Here is a 15,783-nt window from a genome sequence, read left to right as displayed (position 1 = left end):
AGATAAACCAAAAATTAAATTGACATATCCAGGCCTGAACTTGGACAGATCAGCCCAACAAGCAACGAGATTATGAAACAAGATTACGATTTAGATTTACAAACACCAATTTTAACTTTTATTGTAAGATCCGAGCAAATGCGAACTTGAGATTATAAAAAAAAACTAAAAAAGGTGATTTACAGGTTTCAAAATCTTGGTTCTTGTTGTGTGAGTTTGGTGAAGAAAACAAAACAAAATGTGCACGACCTGTGTATGTAGAAACAAACCTTATAACGCTAAACTCAGATTAGAGAGATTTGATCTTCGACACCTAAACCAGACTGTTTCTGCTGGTCGTTAAAACGGCTAAAGCGGTTAAGTAACTGTGCCGCTTTGCGTTTTTCTCTGTCAGTACCATTCTCAGCCATTTCTATTAAAAGACTCATAATCCCTAATTTCTGAGCTTCAATCAAATGCTGCTGATCCCATGAACACAAGTGCACTAATACTGCAGCTGCGTTCTCTTTGTTCCGTGGTGACCCGCTTCTTATAAAATCTACCATAACATGAACCGCATCAGCGGCTCCAGCTACCATTTTCCCATCCGGGTGACTCGATATTATGGCTAATATAGCAAGTGCTTCATCAACCATTCCGCTTGCCGTCTCTGTTAGTAAACGCATTATCACGGGAACTAAACCGGCTCTCACAGCTTTTCCTTTGTTCCCTTGATATATGCAGAGATTGAACAGAGCAGTCGCCGCATCTTTTTTGCCTCTCTGTGATCCTTCGCTCAGCAAGGTCACAAGAGGCGGGATCGCTCCTGCGGTGCCTATTGCCACTTTATTCTCGTCTATAACCGAAAGGCTGAAAAGTGTGGCTGCTGCGTTTTCTCTAGCTTCCATGCTGCCTTTCCGGAGCACATGAACAATACCTGGAATCGCTCCACATGAATAAACAATCCTTTCTTTGTTCTCTTGGCATATCGAGAGGTTGAGAATCGATGTCACAGCGTGTTCTTGAATCCGGGAGTCACTGGATACCGTGAGGAGATTCACCAGAAGAGGGATGGCGCCGGATGCAGCAATGGCGACTCGGTTATGGTTGTTCTGTTTCGCTAGAAGACGGATTTCTCCTGCAGCGGATCTTTGGTCTTCAGGATGTTGCGATGTGAGCTTAGTTAGGAGTTCTTCAATCTTGTTATGTTCATCAGCAGAGGTTGAGGAGGAAGATGAGGCTTTACTACTCGGTTGAGAATTGTTGGGACGCTTTGGAGGTTCGATGCCATTGGATTCACACCATTGAGCTATAAGGCTTCTTAAAGCATAGTTTCGATGCCATTGGATTCACACCATTGAGCTATAAGGCTTCTTAAAGCATAGTTCGGTGTGACGGTATCACTTGTCAGCGTTTCTTGCGTCTTTGGACACGTCAAATGCCCTCCTTCAAGCCACTTCTTAATGCACTCACGTTCATACGTCTACACAAGATTCCGATAAGACCAGTCAATAAAACCGGAAACAAATTAAAGAGACACATAAATGGAATCATCATGCTTGTACAATATAATACCTGCCCTGAAGAAACAATAACTGGATCATTCATCAATTCTAGAGAAATCGGACAACGGAAATCTTCAGGCAGTATCGGCAAATTTAGATCACCATCTTGTGCCTTCTGAAGCGGTGATTTTAGTCTCATGGGAGCATCATCCAAGTTAGGATTATCGGTTTGAACAAAGTCCTTAATTCTCTTGAGAACCATCGACATCTTCTCAAAGCTATCACCTGGATCGCCGTCACTCAAACTGACCATATCAAGTAAAGCCAAAGACTCTTGCGTAAGGTCAGTTATAGTCATCAACTGAAGCTTCACTGCCACTCTCCTGAGCATATCCGAATCTGTTACACTGCCTGTATCATTATAAAGAGACATAACGTCCCTATATAACTCATCATCATACGCATCACCGCCTCTTCCTATTTCTCTTCTTAACTGAATTAGAACAAGCTCAACCTACACACAACAAGAAATGAATCCCAAAGCTGAAGGTTCAAGAAAACAAGAAAATGTAAAAAATATCAAATCAGAGCAGAAGACTACTATATATATCTCAATACCTGTTCTTTAAGCTCATCTGAAATTTCAAGATTCTCATAAGGGATTCCACTTAAAGCTTGTTCCAATAGAGCCGTCACTTTCTGAAATTTAACCATCACTTGATCTCTCTCCAACACCTAAACGAATCAGATTCAAACACAACACACAGATTCCAAAATCAATTCCAATTTCAATTTCAAATCCAACAACACACACACACACACAAGTGTTCGTCTCTCTATATATTGCATCACTATCACAAAAACTCAGATCTAATTCTCAGAAATCAAAAGAGGTAATTAAAATTGAAAATATACTCACACACCAGGTAAATTTTGCTAACTTGGCTAACGAAAGCGAGCAAATCCTTAGCAGGAACAAGCGATTCCTTGAGAGATAACAAAGCCGTCACCACTTGGTCAGGGATCGTTGATTCTTCACAGTTGTCTCTGATCTCTTCAAGCATAGGAAGAAGAAGCATCAATCGACGGGAGAGATTGCTACAGTGTTTCTTCATCGGTGCGCGGTGATCTGAAATCGAAGCGATTTCGTTTACTGAATCGATTAAGGTTTGGGCTAACTTGTGTTTCTCTGATTTCGCCATTTGAGAGGGGTGGTGGTGGTGAAAACGAGGAAACACGCAGAGGGGAAAAAGCTTAATCTAGCAATGGTCACGAGGTTTGACTCAAGCATGAAAGCTGTAACTGAGAAGACGAAGACGAAGACGACGAAGACACCTCCATGATGGACTCGTGACTCTTTAAAAACGGAGCGGTAATTCCGGGTCGGATTTGGGTTTTATTTTCTTCACCCAAAAAAAAAAAGTCAAATGGTCAACAAAATAAATACCAAAAGAACAAATATATGCAAAATTGGAGCATATATAGAAATAAATATATTTTAGTCAAATGGTCAACTTTTTGTTTTGGTTTTTAAATATAATAATTAAATTCGGTTTTAAACAATCATCTTAATATCTTTACAGTATTAAAATTTCATAATAAGTAACTATGAAATGAAAAAAAGAAAAAAAATACTAACTTGTGGGAAAGGTGATATGAGTAACATTTACAATTTTTATTACGTAATTTTTTTTTTCTCTTCATTTTTTAGCTAGAACTTGTAACTAAATACATCTTATCAAAATAAGCATTTCACTCATTTTTTTTGTATCAATCTAAACCTTAACCAAATTCACTATTACCAACATACATCTATTCCATTAAATTTATAACTACTCTTTATAACGACCACAACATCCTTTATATGTACCATCATCGCTAGATCTTTTATGCTTTCATATAGTGATTAATCAATGACCATCTAGCTCTCCCATTGACATGTACATAACTTTTCAACAAAAATCATAAAGATATTATTTAACAAATTGTGTTTTCATATGTAACACTATTTGTTTTTCAACACACTGAGGGTGGTATTAGTTTGAGATTTATAAAATTTTTTGAAGAATTCAACAAAATCAATAAAGTGAATAAGTGAAAGATTGTTAAAGATTGCTAGAGAGTTTTGTTGATTAGTTTTCTAAGATTGCTAGAGAGTTTTGTTGATTAGTTTTCTAAAATCTTGTAAAGTTCTTCAACCAATCCCTGTATTTTTGTGATACTTTCCATGACTTTATTTAGTAAAGAAAGTGTCTAAAATCATGAACCAATAATATAATAATTGAACTCATTAACAATCCTAGATGGGAAAAATGTCATCGAAATTCCTAACTATACATTTTCGTTGATTTAATGCATGAACTCTTCATTTGGTGAAATAAATACTCATTTTTTTGTTGACTTTGAAATAAATCATAAAGTCTTGTTGACTTTGCCAATTGAGGCACAATGTTAACTAGGTAAACAAAACAATTCTCTGAAGCCGTATTCTTGATTATCGATTGGTGGAGCTTCTCCTCTTATTTCGAATCTTTGGAATCTCCACTGTTGATTTCTGATTTTCCATCTTCGGCGAGATTTATTATCTCAGAGTCGAACTCCAATTTTGCCTCCTTGAAAAGCACCGAACCTCTAAAAGAAAGAAGAAGAAGGAAGATAGTGGATTGTTTATTTGAATGTTTATCTTTTTAAACATTTGCTCGTTAACTAGTCTTAGTAACGATTAGTTAACTCTGTGTAATTGTTCTGTTTAACCAGTTAACATTGTGCCTTAATCGGCAAAATCAATTACATTTATTTCAAAGTCAACAAAAAAAATGAGTATTTATTTCACCAAATGAAGAGTTGATGCTTTAAATCAACGAAAATGTATAGTTGGGGATTTTTATGACATTTTTTCCCAATACTAGATTCTTTTGTTTTAATTGAATAACACGAAACTTTTAATGACTTTATAAATGTCTGAATCCAATAACTCAGATTTGTTAAGATTTTAAATGAATTTTTACAAATCACAAACTAATAACACTAAACTTTAACAGACTTTAACAAAATCTTGATCTAATCACAACAGATTCTACATTACTTACTAATAAAAGGGGTTATTTGAAGCTCCTCACGCTATCCACGTCAGCCTATTCTAAAACACCTTAGGAGATGCCATGTCACCCCTTCTAATATCTCTTCTTTTTCCCCTCTTTCCTCTTCTAATATCAAACAACATATTGTTTTGTTTTGATGGAAGCCAAATAAAAAGGCCAGCTTCGCAATAATACTTAAGCCCATTGATTAAACTTTGAGCTAATAAGCCCATAAATCTAAAATATTACAGACTCGAGAAAAAACCTTCTTCATCGAGAACTCTTCCTCCGCTCTCTACCATCGTCATCGTCTTCCAAAAACCTAAAATTTTCAATCGATTCAACTTACCTAGAAATTTAATAAAGAAACAACAGTTATCAAACCTCTGAGTTTCCCTACTCCGTCTTCTTCAAAGTCCAATTTAATGGCTATTATCTCCAAAGTCATCAAGAGTTTCAGAATGAAAATCTATAAAGTCGACTACCCTTGTCGATTATACAACCTGAAGATATATTGGTGTTGTTACTGGTTATACAACACAAGAGAGATGATCAAGAAGCAATGAGTAAACCTGATACAACCAAGAGTACAGACACAGATTCATTGAACGTTGCAGTGAACAAGTCTGATACAAACACATGTTCAGACATAGAAGCAGTGAACAAGATGGAGCATGTGTAACCAGCTACAGACACAGACGCAATGATTCCTCATGAAGAGAATCAGAGAATACTAGCTCAGCCAAGACAGCTCAATGTGAAGTCACATGGAATGAAGTGACATGCTGAACCTTGGAGTCTTATCGAGAAGATCCAAGAAGTGAGAGCTCAACCAGTCATGCTTTAAGCTCATGAGAACAAGTCTTTCATTAGCAGCTGCGTAAACCTGAAAAGCACAACAGAGCAGAAATAGGTTTTAGCAGTTGAGTATACTTGAAGTGCAACAGAGCTGAAAATAGAGCATACAACTTGTAGTGGCTGTGTAGTGCAACAGAGCTGGAAACAAGGTAAACCTCGTGAAGAGGTTGTGTAGTGCAACAGAGCGGAAAAGCGTCAAGTTGCAGCAAATAGTGGAACGGCTGTGTCAGAAAAGCATGTTTGTGTTAGGTGCGACAGGAACAAAAGTATGGGTCAAGTTGACAAAAAGAGAACAAGCTTTTACCCAGAAGAAAAGAGGAAGAAGCTTGTGGAACCTAGGGTTTGTGGAGAACTCTAAGAAGTATAAAAGGAAGAGGTGGTAACAAGAAGCAGTTTACGCACCCTAGACCTAAAATTGAGAGAAGCACACATGTTGTGTGTGGTGTTGTCCCACCAGTAAGATAGAGAATCTGCTGGTGGTTTTTGTAGAGGTTCACACTCGTCGGAAAAGACAAAGAGTGGTGGTTCCTTTAGTTCATGTAGATTAGAGTGGTAGGCACAAGTGTGTGCTAGATACCATTGGCAAATGTGACTTTTGCGTTCTAATTCTAGTGAATGATTCTGGACTTGGTCCCGGGGATGTAGGTTATCCGAACCCCGTTAACAAATCTCTTGTGTCGTCTCTTCACTATCCTTTCATCTCTCTGTTAAGCATCGCACATAGAGATCTGTCATACAAGTTTGTAGATCTAGCATGCATCTCATTATTTTCACAACCAACCCCAAGAAATACAAAGAACCACTACAATCTATATATGGAGAAATCGAAACTACAAGCCCCTCCCTAACCATTGACCTTTCAGATTTTTGATACCATTGATGGAGACTTTTGCAAGGAAGATGTTTTAGTCCGCCTCATCCATTTTTGGGAAGCTCGAAATTTCAAGAAAGGAAACATGCTTATGGGCGTTGAACTGCTTCTCATCGACTCTAAGGTATGTTGACCATATATGTTTCCAATAAACTCTTATGAAAAACAAACCCTAACTGTCAAACTTACAGTCTAATGCAGTCCAAGCCTACATACTAGCAAACCGCCTATTCCGCTACGAAGGTCGGCTGAAATTCAACTCTGTTTACACACTCAATAATTTCATGATTATTGCCAGCAAAAAGGTGTACAAAGTGTTAGACCACAAACACGGGATCATCTTTACGGATAAAACATCAATGGTATTGGAGCCTATTGGAGACCATCAGATCGACGAACAAAAGTTTCGTTTCCGTAACTATGAAAATTCCGCCTCTATTGTAGACACAAATGCAGATCTATTTGGTCAGTTAATCTTAACTGTTGTTTATTTTTTAAAACCTTAAACTCTGATCCATTTTCATACCTTCTTATTTTTCTGTATGTTGTAGATGTTATTGGCCTGTTACGCCTAATTGTTGGCGACAATATCCACTCCCCTTCAACACTGGAAACATCACAGCAAGTGTAAGGCAGCCGATCAACTGATAGAGTGTTCTTACACCTCCAACTGAAAGAGTAATGCATTCTTCCGTTATTTTAAAAAGCAAACCTATTACTAAGTTTTCATACAACTAAATAACATAATTCTCATATTTAGTGGCCAGACTATTCGTATATACTTCTGGGGAACCATTGCTGCACTATTTAGAGAAAGATGGAACCAAAGTGAAGTCAAAACGTTGTCTTCCTCATCACTATTGTCAACCCAAAAACAGTAGGACGTAAGTAATCTTTTCTGAAAGTTGACATAATCTTGGTAAGGAAGAACAGACAAATTAAATATCTAACAAGAAAACTTTTGTACATATTTGCAGCTGCTATGACACTTAGCTCAACATCTTCCACACGCATATTCTTTGACGCAGACGTTTCAGAAACCAAACAATACCTGACATGGTATACATTTCATTACTTACTAATAAACACATCTCCAGTTTCTCTTGAAATCGAATCTAACTCAGTTTTGGTTAACAGGTTAGGTGATAATGGTCACAACACTCCAAAAATTGCAAGATCCTCCTCTGCCGTTACCAAACTTGAGACAGTTACAATCCAAGAAATTCTCCAATTTCTACAAAATGAGAATCCCCAGGTGATGTTCGACTTTCCATTTAATTTACAATTTTCAAACTTTTGAAACAGCTTCATCAAACTAAACAGTTTAAAACACAAAACAGGAAGCTAGCTTTTACTTGGTACCATTCTTGACATACAACCACAATATGGTTGGTACTACATCTCATGCAGCAAATGCAACAACAAACTTGAGAAGGCTGATACATCTTTGTACTGCAACTACTGCAAGGAATCCAACAACATCGGTGTCATCAGGTTTCCTAAATTCTAACTCAGACATGTGCTTTACTTGATCTTGCCTTTTTAAAAAAAAAAAAGAATTTAAAGACTTTCATGACTACACAGATATCGTTTTGAGATACGAGTATCTGACAAAAACAAAGATGTTGCAACTTTTGTTGTCCTCGATAGTGAGGCCACCAAAATTGCTGGGCGTAGAGCTGCTGATGTTTTAAACGAGGAAATGGAGGTATTGTAGATCAACTATACTTTTCCTTTTGAAATTTTATTACTATTCTAACTTATTCACTCATGCTCAGGCTTCCAGCACAACTTCGTATACTGAAATAAATTTGCAGACCCCAGAATGTTTAAAACATATCGTTGGCAATACTTGCAAATTCCAAATCAAGCTCTCTGAATATAACTTCAAAACTTCTCGCCAAACTGTCTCAATCTCCCGCATTTTGGAAACCATCACTGACCATCCAGCCGAATCAGAAGAAGGAAGTTCTACCAAGTCGCTTCCTGAAACTCAAAGTACTACCACTACATGCAAATCTCGAGAAAAATCACATGTCAATGATTCAACCGATAAGAACAGATCTACTCTGGAGAAATGTCCCCGTCTGGATAATAAGTAGTGATGTTCTATGTTTTCATAATTTCCATTGTGTGTCAAGAGTTATGCTTTTCCACTATCTTTCTATGAACTCTATGTGTTCAAAGGCTTAAATAAATTGAACAAAGTATGTTGCTTTCTCACTATCGTAGCAGTTATGGTCAAGTACGTACTTGAAATATTGTTAATTAGAACATAGTTTAAAGTCTAATCACAAGAGTTGTTCTATCTATATTACAAATCAAAAGTCGGAAAACTCCAACCAACGTAAGTAAATATTACAAGATACATCAAACAAGCTCCACGGCCAAAGGTAAAACTACAATGCACTTCCGAAAGTTACAAATACCCTGTAAAACCAACTGATATCTAATGTAGCTTCTGGGAATATCATATGCCACTTTCCTCAAGAACAACTCCTTATACTTATCCGTTCATCACATGTATGGAAACTAAAACGCAGAAAAAGAACTTAGTAGTTAAAGCAAAATTATTGATATAGAAATTACAGAAAACATACATGAAAATATCAAAAAGACTACATTTTTTAAAAACAGTAAAACCTGGAAATAAGTATCGTCAGTACAAAATTAAATTAATCATCCACTCTTTAACTATCCCAGTAATTATAAACAAAACTCTTCACGTTCTTACAAAGAGTTTCACAACTCCCTAAAGCTTCCCTGACTTACCAAAAACAACAAAAAACCAGTGACGCCTCACCCTCAATCTCCTACTACCTTCAACGCTTTCTCACCACCGTAGGTAGGATATACTCTACACTTCAAAAACACCTAAATACCAAACCAGACCTACTTATTCAAACTTTTATACAAGTTGCAGGTTGGATAAAAGATGGTAAATAAAAAACAAAAGCACAAAGCACCGCTACAGGATACAAACAATCAAAGAAAAAGGAAAAGAACTCACGAGCAAGGTACAGGTCACTAACATTTCTTCAAAAATATAACTAAATAGCGTCGCTTACAACAACCAACTAACCATCAAAACCTGCAGGTCAAACGAGTCAAGATCTTCAAATTCCCATTACCAGCTATTACAATTGTAAGTTTTGTCAATCCCCTAACAAAAAACCTGGTCAAGAGTCATCGCTTCAGGAAATAGGCCGCTAACATACACTCTGCTATTTTCTTAATAGGTGGCTGTAAAAAATGCAACAAACACGGTCCATCCCTCAATCCTGGAATAAGTACTTATATATTATGACCCCTTTAACACATATACTAATTAGAACAATGCATTTCTAATACAATGCATCATAAGGAAGCCCGATTATATCGGAAAGCAATCATAGTCTCTAAGAAATGGCTACGGCACAACAAACGCTCTGTCTCTACAAACCGACGACCTATTAAGCGCCAAAGAATTAACCGAAGCACAACTCACCATCAGGCATCTACTTCGACAAATAAAAAAGGTATATCTAATTCAATAGAAATATTCAACCTGATGTACTACTAAAACTTTTCATTTCTTCATTTAGACAAGGGACAATACATGAACAAAACAACAAAGCATCACCCCACCGCCTATCATGATTGTAAGCTTCTCCTTATAGTACTACTCCACTAAACATATACCCATGCTAAAGTTTAATTCCTAATTACCATAGCATTTGCTAAATGCAGGTGGATGCGACAGGTGTTCTGAATACGGTAAGATGATCATCAATAATGTTATTTGACAGCTATGTTATTTACAAAATAAATATTTTACAATCACTAACACACATTAGATAAACACTTAAAAACAGTGAGGAGCAAAAATAGAAGAACAATGAGACTTGTCCTCATCTTATCTAAAAGACTAACCCGCAAGGAATAAGGTCAGTTGCTGAGCATTGGAAACAAAAAACCTATACAATCTACAAAATAATACCTAATATATGTGTCATTCCTTATGCATAACACAATTATTGTACAGGTGAATCATCTCAAACGCCACTAAGATTATCCAGGCAAGCCAGAAAAGAACTTTGAGGTCACTCTTCATCATACAATACTATATCTTCCCTAATCATCCAACAGCATCTATGGCAAAAGAAAATCCAATTTTACAATGCAGCCATTTTAATGCATTAGTATGGTATTCAGAGAAAACTGGTGATGATTTTATAACTGGAGAACCAGTTTTCACAATATGTTGCGGTCAAGGACGAGTTAAACTACCACCAATCAGACAAACTCTTGCATTTCTCGACCACCTCCTAGAACATAGCTTCTCATTTCGTATGAACATACGAGTCTACAATTCTATAATAACATTCACATCAATGAGAGCCAAAATAGATCATATTGTGACATCAGGAAAAGGCCCACCATGTTTCAGGATACATGGCCAAAATTACCATCGGATTGGTTCCTTAATCCCATTGCCAGGCGACACACCAAAGTTTCTGCAAATGTATATCTTTGATACTGAAAATGAGGTCTCCAATCGATTGAAGACAATGTCACAAAGAAACACAGGAAACGATCTTCAAGAGGAAGTAGTTGTCGGCTTGCTTAATATGTTAGATGAACACAATTGTTTGTGTATATTCTTCCGGAAAGCAAGAGATAGATACAAAGCAAATGAAGTCCAAGATTTAAGAATGTGATTGGTTGGTCAAAGAGGTAAGGGTAAGCAGTATGATTTACCTCAAGTGAGAGAAGTGGCAGGTCTTATTGTGGGAGATATAACAGCCACTACCAGATACAAATATGTAATCTTGGAATTGCAGTCAGGCCACTTGCAAGACATTAGGGACGACCATCCTTTCTTCATGAGCTTGCAATATCCATTGTTGTTCCCATTTTGCGAATATGGGTTTCACGCAGAAATCCCCCATGCGGTCACACAAAATTGCGAAAGAAGGACTTTCATAAGTATACGAGAGTTCTATGCTTACCAAATCCAAACAAGACTGACCGAAGGAATGACAATCATAAAGTCAGGACGCTTATTTCACCAGTATGTTGTTGATGTATACACAATCATTGAGCAAGAAAGACTTCGCTGGGCAAAAGACAACCAAGAACAGTTAAGAGCTGACTTATACAACAATGTATTTGATGCAGTGAGTAAAGGTGAAACCGAAGCCATAAAAGTAGGAAAAAGAATAATTTTGCCCTCAAGTTTTACAAGTGGTCCTCGATATATGATAGAAAAATATCATGACGCTAGGGCAATATGTAGAGCATATGGTAATCCAACTTTATTTATCACAATGACTGCAAACCCTAACTGGCAAGAAATAAAGGATCATTTGGCTACTTATGGAGGCACATCAGGAAATGATAGACCAGATATTGAATGTCGTGTCTTTAAAATGAAACTCGATGAACTCCTAAAAGACCTCGAACAAGGCACATTCTTCAGTCCATCTATTGCTGGTACGTTCTCAATGTTAATTGATGTTTAAATCAATTTAAAAATATTAATTACTTACATGATTTACACATTTCGTTCAGTGCTACACACCATTGAGTTCCAGAAACGTGGCCTCCCACACGCTCATATACTTCTATGGTTGGATAATACACCGAAACAACCAAGCCCTGGTCAAATTAATTCAGTCATTTCAGCGGAACTACCTAACAAAAGTGAAGACCCACTTGGATTTGAACTGGTGGAAAAGCACATGATGCATGGACCTTGTGGAATCGATAGGCCATCGTCTCCATGCATGACAAATAAAGTCTGCACGAAAAAGTATCCCCGTCCTTACAATGAGCACCTGACGATTGACCAATCCGGCTATATTATATACTGTCGTCGTCCTAACGAAGAAAAAACTGTCATCAAAGGAGGAACAAGGTTGGATAATCGCTTTGTCATACCACACAATCTGCCTATTTTGAAAAAATATCAAGCACACATCAATGTGGAATGGTGCAACACTTCAAATGCTGTGAAGTACCTTTTCAAATATGTAACAAAAGGAATGGATAAAGCAACTATTTTGATCGAGAAAGGTACTACTAACACAAGCAACAGTCAAGATACTACAAGGGTTGTCAAGGAAAGAAATGAAATTCAAGAGTACTTAGACTGTCGATATCTCTCTGCTTGTGAAGCTATGTGGCGCATTTTTTCATTTCACATACACCAAAGGAAGCCTTCGGTTCAGAAATTGATTATCCATCTTGAAGGTCAACAATCAGTTGCTTACAAACAGACAACAAATTTGCAATATGTCCTATCAAGAGCTAATATCGAAAGGACCATATTCACAACATGGATGGAAATGTGTGACCAGTGTGAAGAAGCAAGACAATATACATATGTCAAATTTCCAATTCACTATGTGTGGGACAATGATACTAAACTATGGCATAAGAGACAACGGGGTTACTCAATAGGCAGAATAGTCAATATCCACCCAACTTCTGGTGAGTTATACTACCTTAGGATTATGCTCAACGTCGTTAGAGGGCCAAGAAACTATGACGAGATCAAAACAGTAGGTGGGGTAATTCAAGCAGATTATAAGGCAGTATGTTACGCAAGAGGTTTGCTAGACAACGATAAAGAGTGGCATCAAGCTATGAATGAAGCAAATAAATGGGCAACAACTTTCAGCTACGCCAACTATTTGTTCTATTGCTTATATATTGTGAAGTAGCAAACCCACTACGATTGTGGGAACAAACGTGGAAATCAATGTCAGATGACATACCTAACAAGCAACGGCGAGCTTTTGGATTTCCCAGTATGAATTTCAAAGAAGATGAGCTGCAACATTATACTTTGATCGAGATAGAACAGATCCTCCACCAACATGAATGGTTACTCATGGACTTCAATGATATGCCTAAACCTGATTTAAAAGTCCTAAAAGAATTAGGCAACAACTTATGGCGACAAGAACAACAATACGACGTTAAAAAAGAGGGAGAAGAACATCATAAACTGTTCAACCAACTTAATCCAGAACAACAAATTGTCTACAAGGCAGTTTTGGAATCCGTATACAACAATATGGGACAACTATTCTTCCTCTATGGAGCTGGGGGAACTGGGAAGACATTTGTCTACAAGACAATAATCTCCAAATTAAGATCAGAGAAACGGATAGTCCTACCTGTTGCTTCATCTGGCATTGCAGCGTTGCTTCTCCCAGGTGGAAGGAAAGCCCTTTCAAGGTTCAAGATCCCTCTAATCGTTACTGAAGATTCCATTTGTGAAATTAAAAAAGGTACCATGCTTGCAGAGCTACTAATCAAAACTAACTTGATCATATGGGATGAAGCACCGATGTCTCATCGACACACATTTGAGGTGCTCGACAGAACATTGAGAGACTTTCTTTCCACAGAAGACTCTTCAGCGAGCGAAAAACCTTTTGGCGGAAAGACGGTCCTACTAGGTGGAGACTTTCGGCAGATCCTCCCTGTGATACCGAATGGAACCAGAGCCGATACAGTACTTGCATCTATAAGCCACTCATATTTATGGAATTCCTGCAAAGTATTTATGTTGGAAACAAACATGAGACTACACCATTCAGAAACAAGATTCTCAGCTTGGCTACTAACTATTGGCAATGGAACCGCACCAACATGTGAAACAGATGATGCGAATGATAAAGATGAAGGTGAAGCAGAGCCGGCGTGGAGATGTACTGGGCTACAAGCGAGGGAGAATATTGGACCTCATAGTTTTTATTTCTAGTTTAATTTTCTTCTTAAAAAAATAAAAACATCTGTTTTAGACATTGACAAGGTTCGAACCTAGGAGCTAAGACTCGGCTTTTACAGTTTCAACCACTAGACCACACAAAATTTCTTGTAAAATCGGCCGAAAATTAGTTAATATTTTAAACGGCCGCAAGCATGTGCTTTGCTTGCTTGGCCTTGTGGCCGGCTCTGAGGTGAAGTCGTACAAGTTCACCATTCTTTTTTTTTAAAACCAAAAGGAAACCAACTCCAACAAATCACTGAAGCAGCATATCCACTACAATAAAGCTCCGACACCACCTTTAAATATTTGACAGAACGAGCAATCCTAACTCCAAGGAATGAGTATGTTGATGAGATAAATGCCTACATGTTATCTCAGGTTGGAGGAGAAGCAAAAGAATACTTAAGCTCACATAGCATAGGCAAAGAGGATACAGTGGGAGCAGATTATGAAGCACTATATCCTGTAGAGTATTTAAACTCTTTAGAGTTCCCTGGTTTGCCCAAGCATAAGATAACTCTCAAAAAAGGAGTCCCAATAATGCTTCTACGGAACATAAATCAAAAGGAAGGAATGTGCAACGGTACAAGAATGATAGTCACTAATTTAGGAGAAATAGTGATAGAAGCTGAAATAGTAACAGGAACGCATGTTGGGAAGAAGGTATTCATACCAAGGATTATTTTATCACCCCCATAATCAGAACATCCTTTCACACTGCGAAGACGACAATTTCCAGTTAGAGTTTGCTATGACATGACGATTAATAAAAGTCAAGGCCAAAGCTTAAAGAATGTTGTCCTCTATCTGCCAAGTCCAGTTTTTAGCCACGGACAACTATATGTTGCTCTTTCTAGAGTTACATCTCCTAATGGCCTCACTATTCTACAAGGAGAAGAATCTAAAAAAGGTGGCACTACAAATATTGTCTACAAGGAAATCTACAATGACATACCCAAAGACAATGGTAAATCCCTACACTTATTACCAAACAAATGTAATTTATTGACACTCTTCTATATAAATGCAGGATCAAATTCCATCGAATTTCAGACGTAGACACACCTTCCAGAACACCAATTGTAAGAAAAACTCTAGATTTTAATCCAATGATAGAAAACAACAATGCTGGCTTTGCAATGTAAACAATAAAAAAACCGCCTGACCAAAGTCTATAATCATGCACATATGCAGGTTTAACCAAAAGGAAGAAAGCAGAGTCAGGGAAAGTGGAGGAATGAAAAAGACTCTCAAATATAGATTAACTACCACAAGAAGAACTTCCATGAGACCTGTTTCTGTAAACCAAACATAACAACATCTTCTTTATTCTCGATTTGGAGTTTCCTGCAGTTTAAAAAAAAATTTAAGTCAATTTTAACAAATAGACATCTACTCTTAGTCAATGAGACTAATAATCTACAAACGATATTTTACGAAGGAAAAAAAACCAAGTAGCTAAATTTTAGGATGCAGCCCCATTTAAACAAAATTAATCCAAACAACAATGCATAAGTTGTTGGACTACCTAAAAAGGCCAAACAACAATGGATAAAATTCAATGGGCCTACAGACATTTAAATGAAAGGCCCGTTAAGAACAAAAACAAACATCATCACGAAAACATACAAATGATCATTCCTGCATACGCAAAATTAAACCATCATAATATAACTGATTTTAAACAACACGATTACCATTTTGCCGGATCAGCTACCCTGTAGA

At 37.3% G+C, this 15,783-nt stretch overlaps 3 protein-coding genes across 3 annotated transcripts; 2 read left to right on the top strand and 1 right to left on the bottom strand.

Moving 5' to 3' along the window:
- On the bottom strand, positions 105–2,926 carry LOC104750012 (U-box domain-containing protein 12-like). Its single transcript, XM_010471742.2, has 5 exons — positions 2,408–2,926; positions 2,103–2,219; positions 1,555–1,998; positions 1,333–1,462; positions 105–1,288 (listed from the first exon to the last, which is right to left on the bottom strand). Exons 1-5 carry the CDS (start codon positions 2,684–2,686, stop codon positions 285–287), a joined length of 1,974 nt encoding a protein of 657 aa, XP_010470044.1. The 5' UTR covers positions 2,687–2,926; the 3' UTR covers positions 105–284.
- On the top strand, positions 6,653–8,395 carry LOC104750010. The gene is made up of 6 exons (XM_019237705.1): positions 6,653–6,758; positions 6,845–6,920; positions 7,431–7,548; positions 7,642–7,787; positions 7,878–8,001; positions 8,072–8,395. Exons 1-6 carry the CDS (start codon positions 6,653–6,655, stop codon positions 8,393–8,395), a joined length of 894 nt encoding a protein of 297 aa, XP_019093250.1.
- Positions 13,039–14,757, top strand: LOC104753442 (ATP-dependent DNA helicase PIF4-like). Its single transcript, XM_010475697.1, has 2 exons — positions 13,039–13,800; positions 14,437–14,757. The coding sequence occupies exons 1-2, from the start codon at positions 13,039–13,041 to the stop codon at positions 14,755–14,757; spliced, it is 1,083 nt and encodes a 360-aa protein (XP_010473999.1).

This window comes from Camelina sativa, chromosome 16 (genome assembly GCF_000633955.1).
Source record: "Camelina sativa cultivar DH55 chromosome 16, Cs, whole genome shotgun sequence".
Taxonomy (NCBI): domain Eukaryota; kingdom Viridiplantae; phylum Streptophyta; class Magnoliopsida; order Brassicales; family Brassicaceae; genus Camelina; species Camelina sativa.
Note: the sequence above shows the minus strand (reverse complement) of the source record. Positions and strands in the feature narration are given on the sequence as shown.

What these genes read in the sequence shown, in the direction of transcription:
- LOC104750012 (XM_010471742.2), bottom strand. Translation starts at nt 2,686, where the DNA reads ATGGCGAAATCAGAGAAACACAAGTTAGCCCAAACCTTAATCGATTCA. An exon ending in CAGATGAGCTTAAAGAACAG is followed by an intron (nt 1,999 to 2,102) that starts GTATTGAGATAT and finishes TGTTGTGTGTAG; the next exon opens with GTTGAGCTTGTTCTAATTCA. An exon ending in AAGCCTTATAGCTCAATGGT is followed by an intron (nt 1,289 to 1,332) that starts GTGAATCCAATG and finishes GAAGCCTTATAG; the next exon opens with CTCAATGGTGTGAATCCAAT.
- LOC104750010 (XM_019237705.1), top strand. Translation starts at nt 6,653, where the DNA reads ATGGTATTGGAGCCTATTGGAGACCATCAGATCGACGAACAAAAGTTT. An exon ending in CACAAATGCAGATCTATTTG is followed by an intron (nt 6,759 to 6,844) that starts GTCAGTTAATCT and finishes TGTATGTTGTAG; the next exon opens with ATGTTATTGGCCTGTTACGC. An exon ending in TACAAAATGAGAATCCCCAG is followed by an intron (nt 7,549 to 7,641) that starts GTGATGTTCGAC and finishes ACAGGAAGCTAG; the next exon opens with CTTTTACTTGGTACCATTCT.
- LOC104753442 (XM_010475697.1), top strand. Translation starts at nt 13,039, where the DNA reads ATGTCAGATGACATACCTAACAAGCAACGGCGAGCTTTTGGATTTCCC. An exon ending in ATGGAACCAGAGCCGATACA is followed by an intron (nt 13,801 to 14,436) that starts GTACTTGCATCT and finishes ATGTTATCTCAG; the next exon opens with GTTGGAGGAGAAGCAAAAGA.